The following is a 14,260-nucleotide window of genomic DNA, read 5'->3' as shown; positions in this document are numbered from 1 at the left end:
ATGCTGAAGTAACTTTTCCAAGCTAAAGCATCAGTGCTTGCATAGCAAGTAAAACAATGTACTGATATGTTGCCACTTAGTGGTCAGAATGCAAAACATTAAAACAGTGATGCTTTTTACAAAGCGGTTGGAAGGCTTCTCAAAATGAAAGCAAGATGGCAAGTTTTGCTGGACATGCAATGCTGATTTCTGAAACAAAAATATTACCTGAGATATCAGTGACTCCGTGAACAAACGTGACTAGCTTCTGATAAGGCACTCATGAATGACAAGATAGACCAGTATTAAAATATGCAATTAAGCATGAATGACTGCTTTATTCAATCTTGTCCCTACGTTATACCTCCAGACAGTGCAATACACAAAAATAAATAGATTATAAATTAATGATTTCGCCTATTCGGAAATCAGCCATACACAAATGATCGGCAGAATTACTCCAATAACCAATTGATGAGGCCCAGCATTTGTATGTCAAATATGGATTACTCAACAGACCAGTGGCTGTGTTTGCACCATGAGGACTGGGCAAGAAGAATACATGAGATACATGAGAGGAATACACACAGGAAGTGCTGTATATCCAAACACCAGGACTTACTGAACTGACAGAGGTGCTGTACAGCCAAACACCAGGACTTACTGAACTGACAGAGGTGCTGTACAGCCAAACACTAAGACTTACTGAAGTGACACAGAGGTGCTGTACAGCCAAACACTAAGACTTACTGAAGTGACACAGAGGTGCTGTACAGTCAAACACTGGGACTGGTTCTGTACAGTCAAACACTAAGACTTACTGAAGTGACAGAGAAGAAGCTGTGTTAAGAACATAAGAGCACAACATAAGCCGTGAAACTGCTCCCTTCTCCATGGACGTACCAAACACTTATCAATCAGCCCCTTAAGGGTCATCTTACACAGGTACGGTCGATTTTAAAACCAAAAGTATAACTAAAGTTTATCGATAAAATTGGATATTCTTTTCAGAGAATGATTCAAGGGCATTCACGCAGGTCTTTCACAGAAGAATATTAGTCACAATCATGATTGAACATACACATGAATGAAAACATTACATTTCATAATGCATTTCCCAAAGAAGTGCAGCCCGAAAACCAAACACACATCAATTAGACAGTCCTGAAAAGGCTGATTCACGACTACATGGCCAGCCCGACACACCCCCGGATTAAACCTTGGTGCGGTGTGGTGTGGCACAGGGCCGAAGGCTGGCCGGTTCACTGACCCTCCTCACAGATGAAGGTGATGGAGCCGTCCAGCAGGTCGTCCATGTTGACCGCCACGATCTCCGAGCGCGTGGGGTCGCTCTCCGAGTCCGTCAGAGCCACGTACACCTGCGACCCGCCCAGGGCGAGCACCTGGTCTGTCCCGCTGGCAGGTTCCTCTGTCTGGATCACCTGCAGGGGTGAGAGACACGTCACATCACCGCCGTTAACATCCAAGGTCCAGACACATCAGCGCTCTCTTCCTGGTTCAGGCGGGAATGTCTTCCACAAATGTTTGGAAAGAGCAGTGACGCAGGTTTTTTAAAAGCCCCTAACCCTGCTCCCATAAACAGCACAGAAAATAGCAGTTAGATGTGCATACTTCTACCAACATCAGTATGGAACACAAATTGAAAGCCCCAAGATGATATGAAATGAATGAAGGTAATAAAAACTAAAATAAAAACTTTAACTGCATTACTGCCCTCAGCCCCGGGTTTGACATGCAGGCCCAAAAAGACTCCAGGTGGAACATATGCTCTAGGAGCTGTGAAGGGAAGAGTTGGGTCAAATTCCAAATAGTTTTGGATTCAAATTGTGTTTTGTGTTGGCTGGGTGTCGTGTAATTCTCCTGTGAAATCTGGCAGCACCTCCTGCCCCCTGGGCCCTTACCATTTGGGAGGTGGAGGCCTGGGGGTCCTCCCCCAGCACCTCCTGGTGTTGGGACAGGAAGTGCTCCTGCACCTCCAGCTGGGTGGGGAAGATGAGGCTGCAGTGGGTGCAGCCGAAGGCCTCTCCCTCCTGGCTGAAGTGCTGGCTGCACAGGTGCTCCTGCAGCTCCACCGCGCTCTGGTACGAGCTGGGGCAGTACAGGCAGCGGAACTCCTGAGAGTCTGCAGACAGGACAGGGTTAAGTACCGGCTCTCTCTCTCTCTCTCTCTCTCTCTCTCTCTCACACTCTCAACTAATCAATCAATCAATCAAAGCTTTACATGGTTTCCCTTCAGCCCTTTAAATGACCGCGTTTACCGGGGTGATCTTCCTTCTTGTGGGCCTCCAGCGCATCGAGCTGTGTGAAGGCCTGGCTGCAGTTCTCACACTCATAGAGCTTCTCTGGAGGAAGGAAAGAGTGACAGAGAAGAGACGGCACACAGGAACATAAGTGCAGAGTCTGGGGCAGTGACTAGAGTGCAGAAACAAATCTGTGATGAGGTGACCTCGGGTCATTGACAGGTTGTAGGGCTATGGGACACAGGTGAGTCATTGTGACTGACAGGTTGTGGGGTTATGGGACACAGGTGAGTGAGTGTGAATGACAGGTCGAGGGGTTATGGGACACAGGTGAGTGTGATTGACAGGGGTTATGGGACACCGGTGAGGTGAGTCAGTGTGATTGACAGGTCAGTTATGCCTATGGGACACAGGATAATCTGGGTGATTGACAGGCTGTGAGGTCAATAGGGTACAGGTGCGTCAGTGTGATTGACAGGCTGTGAGGTCAATAGGGTACAGGTGAGTCAGTGTGATTGACAGGCTGTGAGGTCAATAGGGTACAGGTGAGTCAGTGTGATTGACAGGCTGTGAGGTCAATAGGGTACAGGTGAGTCAGTGTGATTGACAGGTCAGTTATGCCTATGTGACACAGGATAATCTGGGTGATTGACAGGCTGTGAGGTCAATAGGGTACAGGTACGTCAGTGTGATTGACAGGCTGTGAGGTCAATAGGGTACAGGTGAGTCAGTGTGATTGACAGGCTGTGAGGTCAATAGGGTACAGGTGAGTCAGTGTGATTGACAGGTCAGTTATGCCTATGTGACACAGGATAATCTGGGTGATTGACAGGCTGTGAGGTCAATAGGGTACAGGTGCGTCAGTGTGATTGACAGGCTGTGGGGTCAATAGGGTACAGGTGAGTCAGTGTGATTGACAGGCTGTGAGGTCAATAGGGTACAGGTGAGTCAGTGTGATTGACAGGCTGTGAGGTCAATAGGGTACAGGTGCGTCAGTGTGATTGACAGGCTGTGAGGTCAATAGGGTACAGGTGAGTCAGTGTGATTGACAGGCTGTGAGGTCAATAGGGTACAGGTGAGTCAGTGTGATTGACAGGCTGTGAGGTCAATAGGGTACAGGTGAGTCAGTGTGATTGACAGGCTGTGAGGTCAATAGGGTACAGGTGCGTCAGTGTGATTGACAGGCTGTGAGGTCAATAGGGTACAGGTGAGTCAGTATGATTGACAGGCTGTGAGGTCAATAGGGTACAGGTGCGTCAGTGTGATTGACAGGCTGTGAGGTCAATAGGGTACAGGTGCGTCAGTGTGATTGACAGGCTGTGAGGTCAATAGGGTACAGGTGCGTCAGTGTGATTGACAGGCTGTGAGGTCAATAGGGTACAGGTGCGTCAGTGTGATTGACAGTATGATTGACAGGCTGTGAGGTGCGTTACCTGGGTGCTCAGCCTTCTGGTGCTTGAGCAGGCTGGCGTTGGTGCAGAAGGCCTTGTTGCAGTTGCTGCACTGAAACACAGACTTCAGGTGGCGGGGGCCCTGGGCAGCGAACACCTCGGGGTGGGTGGTGCGGTTGTGGTACCACAGTCCAGAGAGTTGCTGCATAAACACACAAGTAGTGCAAAAAACAAAAAATACTTCAACAAATATTTTACTCTTATACTGAACCTTCAAATCTTGTTGATATATATTTTGAAGTGACAATATTTCTACAATATTTTCTACTTGAGAGAGGATAAAAAAGGATTTTATGCCTCATTACATGATTAAAATACTTTTTTGCAGTGTACACAACAACCCTGAAACACAATCTGTGGTAATGCGTGCGTTTGTTTCCCTCGCAGCCATGACACTTAATTCCAACGCACTTAAAGCTTCAGGGAGGTGAACCCAGCTTTTCACAGGATTCCTGTTTGTCCAGCTGGAGGTGCAGTGGAATACTATACAACACTGATATGACTGCACACTAGGTGTCTATTCAGACCAGGTTACAGATACCCAACCCAGAGTCCCAACCCTTTCAAGGTTGTCTCATGCAAATGATTTTAAAACATTAATACAAATAAGCCATACATGTGTGGAATCTTTACCTGGTAGACCTTTAACCCGGTAGGGTCTTTACCCGGTTGACCTTTAACCTTGCAGGGTCTTTACCTGGTTGACCTTTAAGCTTGCAGGGTCTTTACCTGGTTGACCTTTAAGCTTGCAGGGTCTTCACCTGGTTGACCTTTAAGCTTGCAGTGTCTTCACCTGATAAGCTCTTCACAGAGCTGTGTGAAAGCCCCTCACCTGGTACGCCTTGTGGCAGATCTTGCAGCTGAAGGGCTTCTTTCCGATGTGGGTGACCATGTGCTTCATGAGCAGGGTCGCCGTGGCGAAGATCTTGCTGCACACGTCACACTGGTGGAACTCCTTGGGGTGGCACTGCTGGATGTGCTGCCTGTGGTCCTCCAGGGACGGGAAACTCATCCGGCACTTCTGACAGTCATGGGGGTTCATTATGTCTGTGGCGAGAAATAACAAGAAATAACCAATCAGACCCCTCCTATCATACCACTCATGTAGCATTTAACTCACAATACCAAACTCCAATCAGAGTGGCTCTTGCAAAGTTCACTATCCTACCAAATCCATGACCAAATGCTTTCACTTTTTAAATTGTTTTTTAAACAAAACTCAAAACTCTGTTTTGACCGATGACAGGAAATCAGCTTGAGAAAAAGTGGAGGGGTGAATATATGAAAACACTCTTTATTTCTAACTGGCTTAAACTCCCCCAAAAGATTGTGTGTGGCCAATCACACAATGAGCTGAAAAATGTCATGTGATAAGAGTCCAGCGATGGAAGCACAAGGATAATGGAGTACCAGCACTGGCTGCAGTCTGTATGAACCCAGTGGAGGTCTGCAGAGGGGTCTGTCTCTTACTGTGGAAGGTCTGCAGGTGAACCGACAGTCCGTTGGCCTGGCTGAAGCCCTTCCCACACTCCCTGCAGACATAGGGCTTGTCCCCCGTGTGTGTGCGCACATGCCGTGTCAGCTCAATGGACTGGGCGAACAGCGCTTCACAGTACTGGCAAGCGTACATCTTTCCTGGGAGAATAGAGGTGGCGATTCAAGTGGATTTATTCAGTTCACTGCTACAGGGCAACACTGAAGAAATACTGGATATTGTGCATACACAGGCCAGAGGTGAAACCAGCATGCTTATGAGTACCTTCACACTAAGTAACTAAGATTCATAAACACTGATCAATCGTGGTTATTTGCTTTAGTGGAATTTCAAACACTACACACTACAATTTGATTTTCAATCATAGGCAAAAAATATACCACTATTGTTCATATAAAAAAAGAGGAAATATCATCATCAAAAAATGCATAACTTCAAAAAGTTGTTAAATTATGTAATTATGTAAAAGTAGTAGCTTCATTCTCATACCCTTCCATTCAATAAGAGGTCTAAGGGCCAGTGGTCAAAAGACCAAAGCATTTAATTCAGGAGCCCTATTTGTCCCTCTGTACGTGCCATACCTTCAGAGTGCTTCTTCTTGGTGTGGTAGGAGAGGGCGGCAGCCTGGCTGAAGCTCATGTCGCAGTGTTTACAGAGAAAGGGCCTCTCCCCCGTGTGCAGACGCATGTGGTTCTTCAGCGAGGAGTTGGCCGCAAACTTGGCCCCACACTCCTTACACACGTAGGGCTTCTCGTCAAAGTGTTCGGTTCGCTTGTGGTACATCATACCTGAAGCACATCAACCAGTGAAGTACTGTTGGAAGTTCTTAAATATACAGTATACCACCATGAGAAAAGTAGTATCTGGACACGAAGAACAATGGAGCAAATCTGCATGGGCAATGTATGTTTTTAGCTAGTTAAGACTGACCTCAATATTCAATCTCATGCACTGAGCCAGTTTAATTTTGGGACACTGAGGTCCACTGTATCACCTGACGGGTGGGCAAAGGTCTTCCCACAGATGTCGCAGGCCACCTGCTCCTGCTTCTTCCTCTTCTTGGGGACGGGGGCCTGGTGGGCCTGGGACAGGTGCTGTTTGAGCGCCCGCGGGGTGGGCAGCTCCTCGGGGCACTGGGGGCAGCGGTGCCGCGCCTCCTTGGACAGGCAGCACCTCCTGCGATGCACCTCCATCCGGCACATGAAGGCGAAGGCCTTCCCGCACCACTGGCAGAAAAACTCCTTCCTCCTCCCCCTGCCCCGCCTGTCCTGCGCCCCGCCCGCCGCCAGCGGCTCCGCCCTCAGCTCCACCTCTTTCGCTGGGAAAGCCAATCAAAAGTGTTAAAAATGTAGATAACAGGAAGAAAATCAAGGCACTCCTCTTTATTGAAAATGACTTTGATGTGGACATGCAGCAGCAATAAAGGCAATAGTCAATACTTAGACTAAAGAATTTTCATTTTTTACCTTTTTCCAACTAACTGAACATACTGAGCACCAACTGTACTGAATTCCTTCGGCATCCTTTTTTTATTCTTTGTTCATAAAACTTGTTGAAATGAAAACCAATCGCTGAGCGACTGGGGTTATTACTGCTTCAGTGAGGGCACTTCCGCCATAATGCAAAGCTCTACAAATCCATTAGAGGTAAAAAAAGAACATACTGTAGCATCCAAGTGGAACCAAAATTGTCAGGGGGGCTTCTGAAAATGTCCTATTAACCAAAAGGGGGGCCTGACTGAAATGAGTTGAGAACCACTGGTGTAAGCTATCGCCCTTGTCCAGTCACAAGCATTTCCCCACCTGCCTGCTCCAGGTCCTCTTTCAGGGGGAGGAGCTGAGGGACGGAGCTGAGGGTGAGCAGGGTGCAGAACGGCTGGGCGGGCAGAGACTGCTCCTCTAAGACCCGGGCCAGGACCTCCTTCACCGACGCACTCTCGTTCCCCGTCCCGCAGCTTCCGATGAACTGCAGGACAAAATGGAGGACAGACTGAGTTTCCCTCAAAGCCGTTCCCATCCTGCTCTGCAGAGTCGTAACGTACCTCAGTGACTTCCTGCGGTTGGCTTTCCGCTTCTTTCACCACATCCTCCAGGAAGCTCACGTCACCCACCGTCTCCAGGATCAAGGCTCGGTGCTTGAGCAGGATGTCCAGGAACAGGCTCTCAGGGTCCATCACTAAAATACACATCTTAAAAACATCAATCACTTGGGATTTGCAGGTTAGGGATATGATCAACTTTGGTAAAACTGCAAATATGTATTTCTGAACAACAAAAACCATTCATCAACATTCAACAGCATCACCAGAAAACAATGAAAGTGAGAGTCAAAGAGTCACTCAGCATTAAATGTTTCCAGAAAATGTAACTGAATTTTGAGATGTGAGAAACGTGAGATATTTGAGTGACTGTAGATACTGGCCATGATGTCTGGGGCGTCTCACCAGAGTGGAGGAGTTTCTGGGCTCCAGGTTCCTCCCGGACCTCCTGGAGGAGCGAGCCCAGCGTGGGGGCCCAGGCTGCAGCTCGGAAGAGCAGCCTCCACACCGTCAGGGCCAGGCCGGAGCCTCCCTCCAGCGCCACACACAGCATCCCGTCCACACCCTGAGCACCACCGTCCTCATTCAGCTGGGCCTGGATACACTGAGAGAACACAGGCATGCTGTAACGCTGAATAACACAGGTCAGAGGTCACACTGAATAACACAGTTCAGAGATCACACTGTAACACTGAATAACACAGGTTAGAGGTCACGCTGTAAATCATTTCAACCCTAATTTGGCACACCTGGTTCTAATTAACTCAACAAGATTCTCTAGCTGATGAATGAGGTGTGTTTTTATCGAGTGAAAATCTACAGGATGGATCTACAAGATTGGGCAGCCCTTGGTTAAACCAATTGTAATAATATACATGTTATCCATACACAGACAAATCACAGGATCCACTAAATAAAAGAGAAAGAGGGCATCTGGACATACTGTAAAAGATGAAGACAGGATGATGATAAAATACCTCTTTCTCTTCTGCTGCAATACCAGTCATAGCCTCTAGGCCGCGTTGGAGAGCCTCGAGATGCACAGGTGATTCTGAGAGCCTGCACCGGTACTTTGTCAATAGACTGACTGCATACTCCTCATCCTGGTTTTCACCTAACACGTGGAGGCGGCAGGAAAAATAAAACATGACAGATTGCCATAAAGTTAATGAAAATGACTGCAGGACATTCTTAGCTATTTATTTTGGAAAGGCAAACCAACTGATGTTATTTTAATTGCAAACTGAAGTGTATACAGTTATTTCCACTGTGGCTTTTAGCTTCTGAGACAAGATTAAATGAGAACTCATTCTTCACTGAAATCAGTTCACACTGGAGGATTCTGATTCTGATCTTGGATGTTAGTTTCCAGCTCATCTGAGCAAGACATTCCAAGACACTCCCAAAGACAGACTTTGAAGTTTAATCCCATGTTGTGGTTAAAATGAGAAATCTGTACAAGGTTTTACAGACAGACTGTCACACACATTCCTGTCTAACATTCCTATTCCTATGTAGAATAATGTGGGCCTACAGTGGGTCAGAATTAACATCTGCCTTCAGTTATCCAACCCATCCCAGGCTGGACTGACACAACCACCGATGGTCTCACCGAGATGTTTGTCGCTGGGGTCCTGGTGTGCGTAGACCCTGGCCAGCAGCTGCTCCAGGCTGGGGGAGTTCTGTGTGAGGGCCTGGAGCACCTTGAGCAGGCCTTCCTCACTCAACGCCCCCTCCTTCACCCTGCTCACCAGGTGCTCCGCTGCCTCCCGTGGGTCCGGATCTCTGCAGCACTCCTCTACAACCTGAGGAGCATAGACCCAAGCTGACTACATGAGCTCCTCATCGCCTAACCCAGAGTTCAGAAACCCGGGTCCTGGAGAGCCGCACGGTGTGCTGGCTTTAATTGTTCCTCAGTACTTAATTCATTGATAACACAGTTAACTCGCATCACGTTATTATTTTAGGGTGAAAACAAGGGCCAGGGTTGCCGACCCTGGGTCTAACCTGCACCCTCTATAGCCCAAAGAGGCTATCACTGACCTATTGCCTGACACCACAAACAAAAACAGTTAATTTACACAAAGTTGATGCAACAAAGACTGGACAATCCCAATGCCACCATTGGAACCATTAGACAGTTTATTTCTCGGTGGCTATGGAGCCATGATCACTATTTAATTAGCTGCACCAAAGACCTCTACTGATGGAGAGTTCAATTGAAAATACGGAGACCAAACATTCACAACAGCATTATTTTTAACATTATTTTCAGTAAAGGTGAAACTAAATATTAACATACGAGCATATTTAAAAAAAAAAAAAGTTTTATGTTTTAATCTGTGAAAGGGTGTCACTTGCCAACTATATACACCAAACTATAATACAGCATCAATACACAACAGACTATTTAAAGTGCTGCGACCTGTGTATAAATACCAAAAGTGGCTACCATTTGGCTGACGAAACAGTTAGGAGGTTTAATTATAATATCTTTGAAACAATTTCTTAAATCCCCCAAGGCCAGCTGCTTTTGAAGGCTTTTGCATGTTAAACTTTCACAAAGTCATCACTCAATCCCAGCCCTCGTCATTAAGTTAAAGCGTTGTCACACCTTCCTCTCCTGCTCCTCCAGACAGCTCTCAGCAGCCGTGTTCAAGCTCTCTGAGACGGAGCTGATCTCAGAGAGGCTGTCAATCAGGTCTGCAGCGTGGTCCAGCAGCACACAACTTCTGGGCTTCTCCCCAACAGCCTGGTCTGCTACACAAACAACACCACAGTCCATACAAAATGCACACTGGTGTGTATGATATAATCTGTCACATGAATTTCCCTTATGACAGGTGGTCAGCTATAAAGTTGAGTGTATTGTATCTTGTCACAGGCAGCTACATACACTCACATAGTCTCCTGTGTTTTTTATCCTCATCTCTTTCCGTACCTTCAGCCTCAATGCTATCCCCTTCCTCACACTCCATACTGTCCCCTTCCTCAAGCTCTGTCCCTTTCTGCAGCAGAGTGGCCAGGTCTGGGTTTGCCTCTGTGAAGAGGCCCAGAAATGCCAGGACGGTGTGAGAGGAGAGGCCCTGGCCCTCGGTCACTGTGTTTAAGAGTCTGCGCAGAACCCCGGACCCTTCTGCATCTTCTTTACAGCAGTCTAAAATCACCTGGGATGAGAAAGTTTACCAGCACAGTCAGGAGGTCCAGTTTTATTTAAAGAAAGAGTTGCAACCAAATACTAAATATAAAGACTATTTCAAATTCTGTTAATTTTCCCAATTACATTTGCCCCCATAAAATAAGAGGGGGGGGGGGGGGTTGTATTAAAAGGGCTGTAATTCCTGCTTGAATCACCCAATATCGATGTAAATAGCATCAAATTAAACCTGACACTCTGAACTTTAATCTTATATTCATTGTTTTATTTATTTCAAATTCAACGTGCTGGAATACATAGCTAAAACAACAAAAATGTGTCACTGTCGCAATACCTTTGCATTTAACTGTACATATAGACAGTTAAATATCAATGTATTGTATCGAGAACACAATCCAAAGCAATCAAAATCTAAATTTATTTGAAGAGCAACAGCCTGAATTCAACTTCCCAGTTCCACCAAAGCATAGACCATGTGTCATGTGTCCTATGCCAGGCACCAAAACAGCCCGTTCTCACCCGTCTCTCCGCATTTGAAATGGCCTCCCAGGTCTCCACTGCTTTCAGCCAGGGCTGCACATCCCAGACCACCTCAGAGACCCTGTCCATGTTCCGGCACAGGAACGCCAAGTCTCTCTCCTCTGTCCCTGGGAGGAGACCACCAGAGAAATGTTTAAAGGGAACCAGTAACTAATCCATATTACTGTATTTCAACCCTGCGGTACACAACCATCACATCCGTAGGATAACATACTGCAGAGTGGATCCTTCAAATACCACAAAGGCAGTAGAGGGAAATGGAATGATTGATTGAATTCACCTTTGTTATCTGGAGACTCCAGGCAAGCTTTTTTACAAGATGGTGCCGCGAGACCACTGTGGAGATCTTGCATGGCAGACTGGTCAGCCAGCTGGTCTGTAATGGCAGTGTCCTCACTAGAACTACTGTTGACCTCTTGATTCCCAGATGCGGCCATCTCAGTCTCCTCTAGAGCCCCAGTACAGTTGGCTTGTGAAGGCTCCTTATTTGAGCTAGGCATAGCGGCGTCTGCAGAAGCAGCCTGGCCGTTGGAGCCAGAGCTCTGCTGGTCTTTGGTGGGAGACTGCACGGGCGACGGCTTCATGAGGCTGGTGAGGATGTTCTTGCAGCTGACGGCCACATCGAACATCTGCAAGCTGTCTGCAGCGGTGATGACCCGGGTGAGGTTGTGCTTGCCTGGGGGCAGCTTGCCTGTGTAGACCATCTCCAGCAGGTTGGAGAACTCCTGGGAGGTGACCACGGCAGGGTCGATGGAGATGCTGTCGGAGCCCTCCAGCACAGACTTGAACAGCAGGCTGGAGGCGGCTAGCACAAGCTTGTGGGCCCTGTGCGGGTCGTCCCCCACCAGGATGGTGCAGTCGCAGAACTGGCCCTCCTTACGCAGGGTGTGCAACTGCTGCAAGAGCTGCCGGCTGTAACTGGGGAGCTCCATAGGTAACGACTAACAGGAGACATATTTATTAATAATGCATGACAACGCTAGGGGGAGCACTTTCACACTGTCAGCATACATTTTGGATGAAAAGTATTTCAACAGGAAGAATCTATAACTGACAGGTCAGATCACAGTTCTTATGCAGTTCTGTGGGTCAGATGTACCAGAGTGAGCTATTGTGGTAAGTTAGTTACAATTCCCAGGACTGCATTTTTACATGCATAACTATACTACAATATGGAGGATGACTGAATATGAATTCATATGAAATAAAAACCTTTTTTAAACTTCATTCAATTAATCTACAAGGATATTGTCATACAAGAAGAAAGATGCAAATATATTAATGTTTTAAGGCTTTCCTAGAACTATGATAGGCTTGTGTTGATGAGTCATGTCCCTTTGATGTGTTGATGTATTCGTCCAAATAAGCCACTCCCTCAAATTTCAATTAACTCATGTATTACATGGTCTTTAACCTGGACATATTAATATTTCTGAGGCTTTTGGTATTGGGAAACGGATTGCAAAGCAGGATGTGTCAAGCCAATGGTAATCAAAACGATCAGTTTGTTTCTCTGTTGCCATGGTAGGATCTTTTAACAGGCACATACATACGTAGGGTAATGTGTATGCCTGTGAAAAATAGGTCTCCATACACCTGAACCAATACAGCTTTAAGTAACAGTGTACATAACGGTCTTGAAATATTATAGTTTATTATTATTATTATTATTATTATTATTTAGCCGATCCAACCAGGGACATATTTCTAATGTTAGGTGGCTAGCCAGCTGACTCAAGGTTGGTGTTTTGGTGGACAATTGTCTTTGGAATGATTTTGTTGTTGGGTTTGCTACATTTCTGTTATACATATTTATTATTGGACCGTTTGCAAGCTTTCCATAGCCTCGCTCAGCTGTATTACTGGCATACATGAGACAACTGCTAGCAAGTCAACATTGTAAAATTGCAAATGATCAAACAATACCAAACACACAATAATAGCTTTTGGCTAACGTTAGCAGAATATTAATATTTATGGCAACCTAGCATTGCCAGTTTGCTACATAAACGCGATGCAGTTGCAAACAGATAAGATATCATATTGTTGACGCTAGAGGCTAACGATTGAGAAGCATCGTGGACAGCGCCATTACTTATACACAGAACGTAGCTAAGTGGCAGAGGCCCTGGACTGATCTATCTCATTTCGGTAGCTAGCCAAATTCGAGCAACCTTCCCCAAACACATTTCAAACTTCTCACTTTACCTTAACTGTTATTCAAATAATCCAGCTCTTTATTTAAACTCCATCGGTGGACAAAATTTGGATGAGCAATAAAGATTCTGTATTTTGAACATGGCGAACGGTCTTCTTCTTTAGAGACACTGCACTGCGCATGCGCGAAGCTGGTGTTGGATGAGTTTTATTTTTCTGTCAGATAGCTAGGCGTAAACGCAGGTAGGCATCTGAGTAATTGCCGCATGTTTGCATAGCAGATATATTAAAACGCATAATATTGGAAGCAGAAAATCACGCGCATATATTCTATGGGATTTATTTACTGAGTTATATTTAATATCATTCAAACTGGAGCCTGATCTTAAGAGTTTAAACGAAGCGAAATAATTTCTTTATTTTAATTTCGGTGACCATAGCCGTGTGAAGTAAGAAATGTCTCATAAATGGCGTTGTGCTTTTCATGAAATACATGAAGGTGGGGCAAGTAGTTAGCGGAGGTACCCTCAGCAAACCAGGAACCAGATAGTTAAAAGATAGGACTGAAGTGTGATTGTGTTATTTTGCCTGGAAGTTTAGGAAAGTGGTTAGACTGCTCTGAGCCTTATATTCAGCCTCTGACTGAAGAGGTATTAAATGGCATATCCCCCATGTACCTCTTGTGTGAAACATACCGATAAAGGCAACAGACAGTCCAATGTTTGAATTGTAGCTGACATGTAAAAGCCTCAGATTGTAAGTATCATCAAAATGCAGGTGCAGGATGAGGGCTCTGTATTGGAGAAATTTGTGGAAGTTGAAATATCTGTTCAGTATCTGCAAATGTTCATTGATTGATATTGGTGCACTACAGGGCTTTAGTTTAAAAAAATAAAATAAAAACAGAGAAGCAGATCTTTGTGTCTGATTTATATTTCTGCAGCAAGTAAAAATGCATAATCTCTTGATTTGGACAATGCGTGGGGTCAAGTCTACTTTCAAAACTCACTTTAACTTGATTCACTTATTGGACCATTATTATTGCACTGCAAAGGTACATTATGTCCAATGGTATCTCTTAGTTATCATTAGGAATTCATCACTTTATGAAACGTCAAAAAATATGTTTTGTCACTCTAATCTCAAAATAGCTAAATGTATTTGCAGTGGTGATTAAGTGTT

General features: G+C 45.7%; 1 protein-coding gene across 1 annotated transcript; it reads right to left on the bottom strand.

Annotated features, from left to right (window-relative positions):
* Nucleotides 1-284: 284 nt before the first annotated feature.
* On the bottom strand, nt 285-13,245 carry zbtb40 (zinc finger and BTB domain containing 40). The gene is made up of 18 exons (XM_061219810.1): nt 13,130-13,245; nt 11,202-11,862; nt 10,901-11,028; nt 10,166-10,391; nt 9,839-9,984; nt 8,837-9,029; nt 8,202-8,338; nt 7,630-7,828; nt 7,228-7,361; nt 6,989-7,151; nt 6,181-6,504; nt 5,768-5,974; nt 5,162-5,326; nt 4,524-4,738; nt 3,674-3,833; nt 2,259-2,342; nt 1,902-2,122; nt 285-1,421 (listed from the first exon to the last, which is right to left on the bottom strand). Exons 2-18 carry the CDS (start codon nt 11,851-11,853, stop codon nt 1,242-1,244), a joined length of 3,534 nt encoding a protein of 1,177 aa, XP_061075794.1. The 5' UTR covers nt 11,854-11,862; nt 13,130-13,245; the 3' UTR covers nt 285-1,241.
* Nucleotides 13,246-14,260: the final 1,015 nt, after the last annotated feature.

This window comes from Conger conger, chromosome 14 (genome assembly GCF_963514075.1).
Source record: "Conger conger chromosome 14, fConCon1.1, whole genome shotgun sequence".
In the NCBI taxonomy this organism is placed as follows: Eukaryota; Metazoa; Chordata; class Actinopteri; order Anguilliformes; family Congridae; genus Conger; species Conger conger.
The sequence above is the reverse complement of the archived record's forward strand: the minus strand, read 5'-3'. Positions and strand labels throughout refer to the sequence as shown.

Bases quoted from the DNA above. Each gene is read 5' to 3' on its own strand.
- zbtb40 (XM_061219810.1), bottom strand. From the start codon at position 11,853: ATGGAGCTCCCCAGTTACAGCCGGCAGCTCTTGCAGCAGTTGCACACC. The intron at 11,029-11,201 runs GTGAATTCAATC...GTCTCCTCCCAG, and splicing joins GGAGTCTCCAGATAACAAAG to GGACAGAGGAGAGAGACTTG. The intron at 7,152-7,227 runs GTACGTTACGAC...TTTGTCCTGCAG, and splicing joins AACCGCAGGAAGTCACTGAG to TTCATCGGAAGCTGCGGGAC.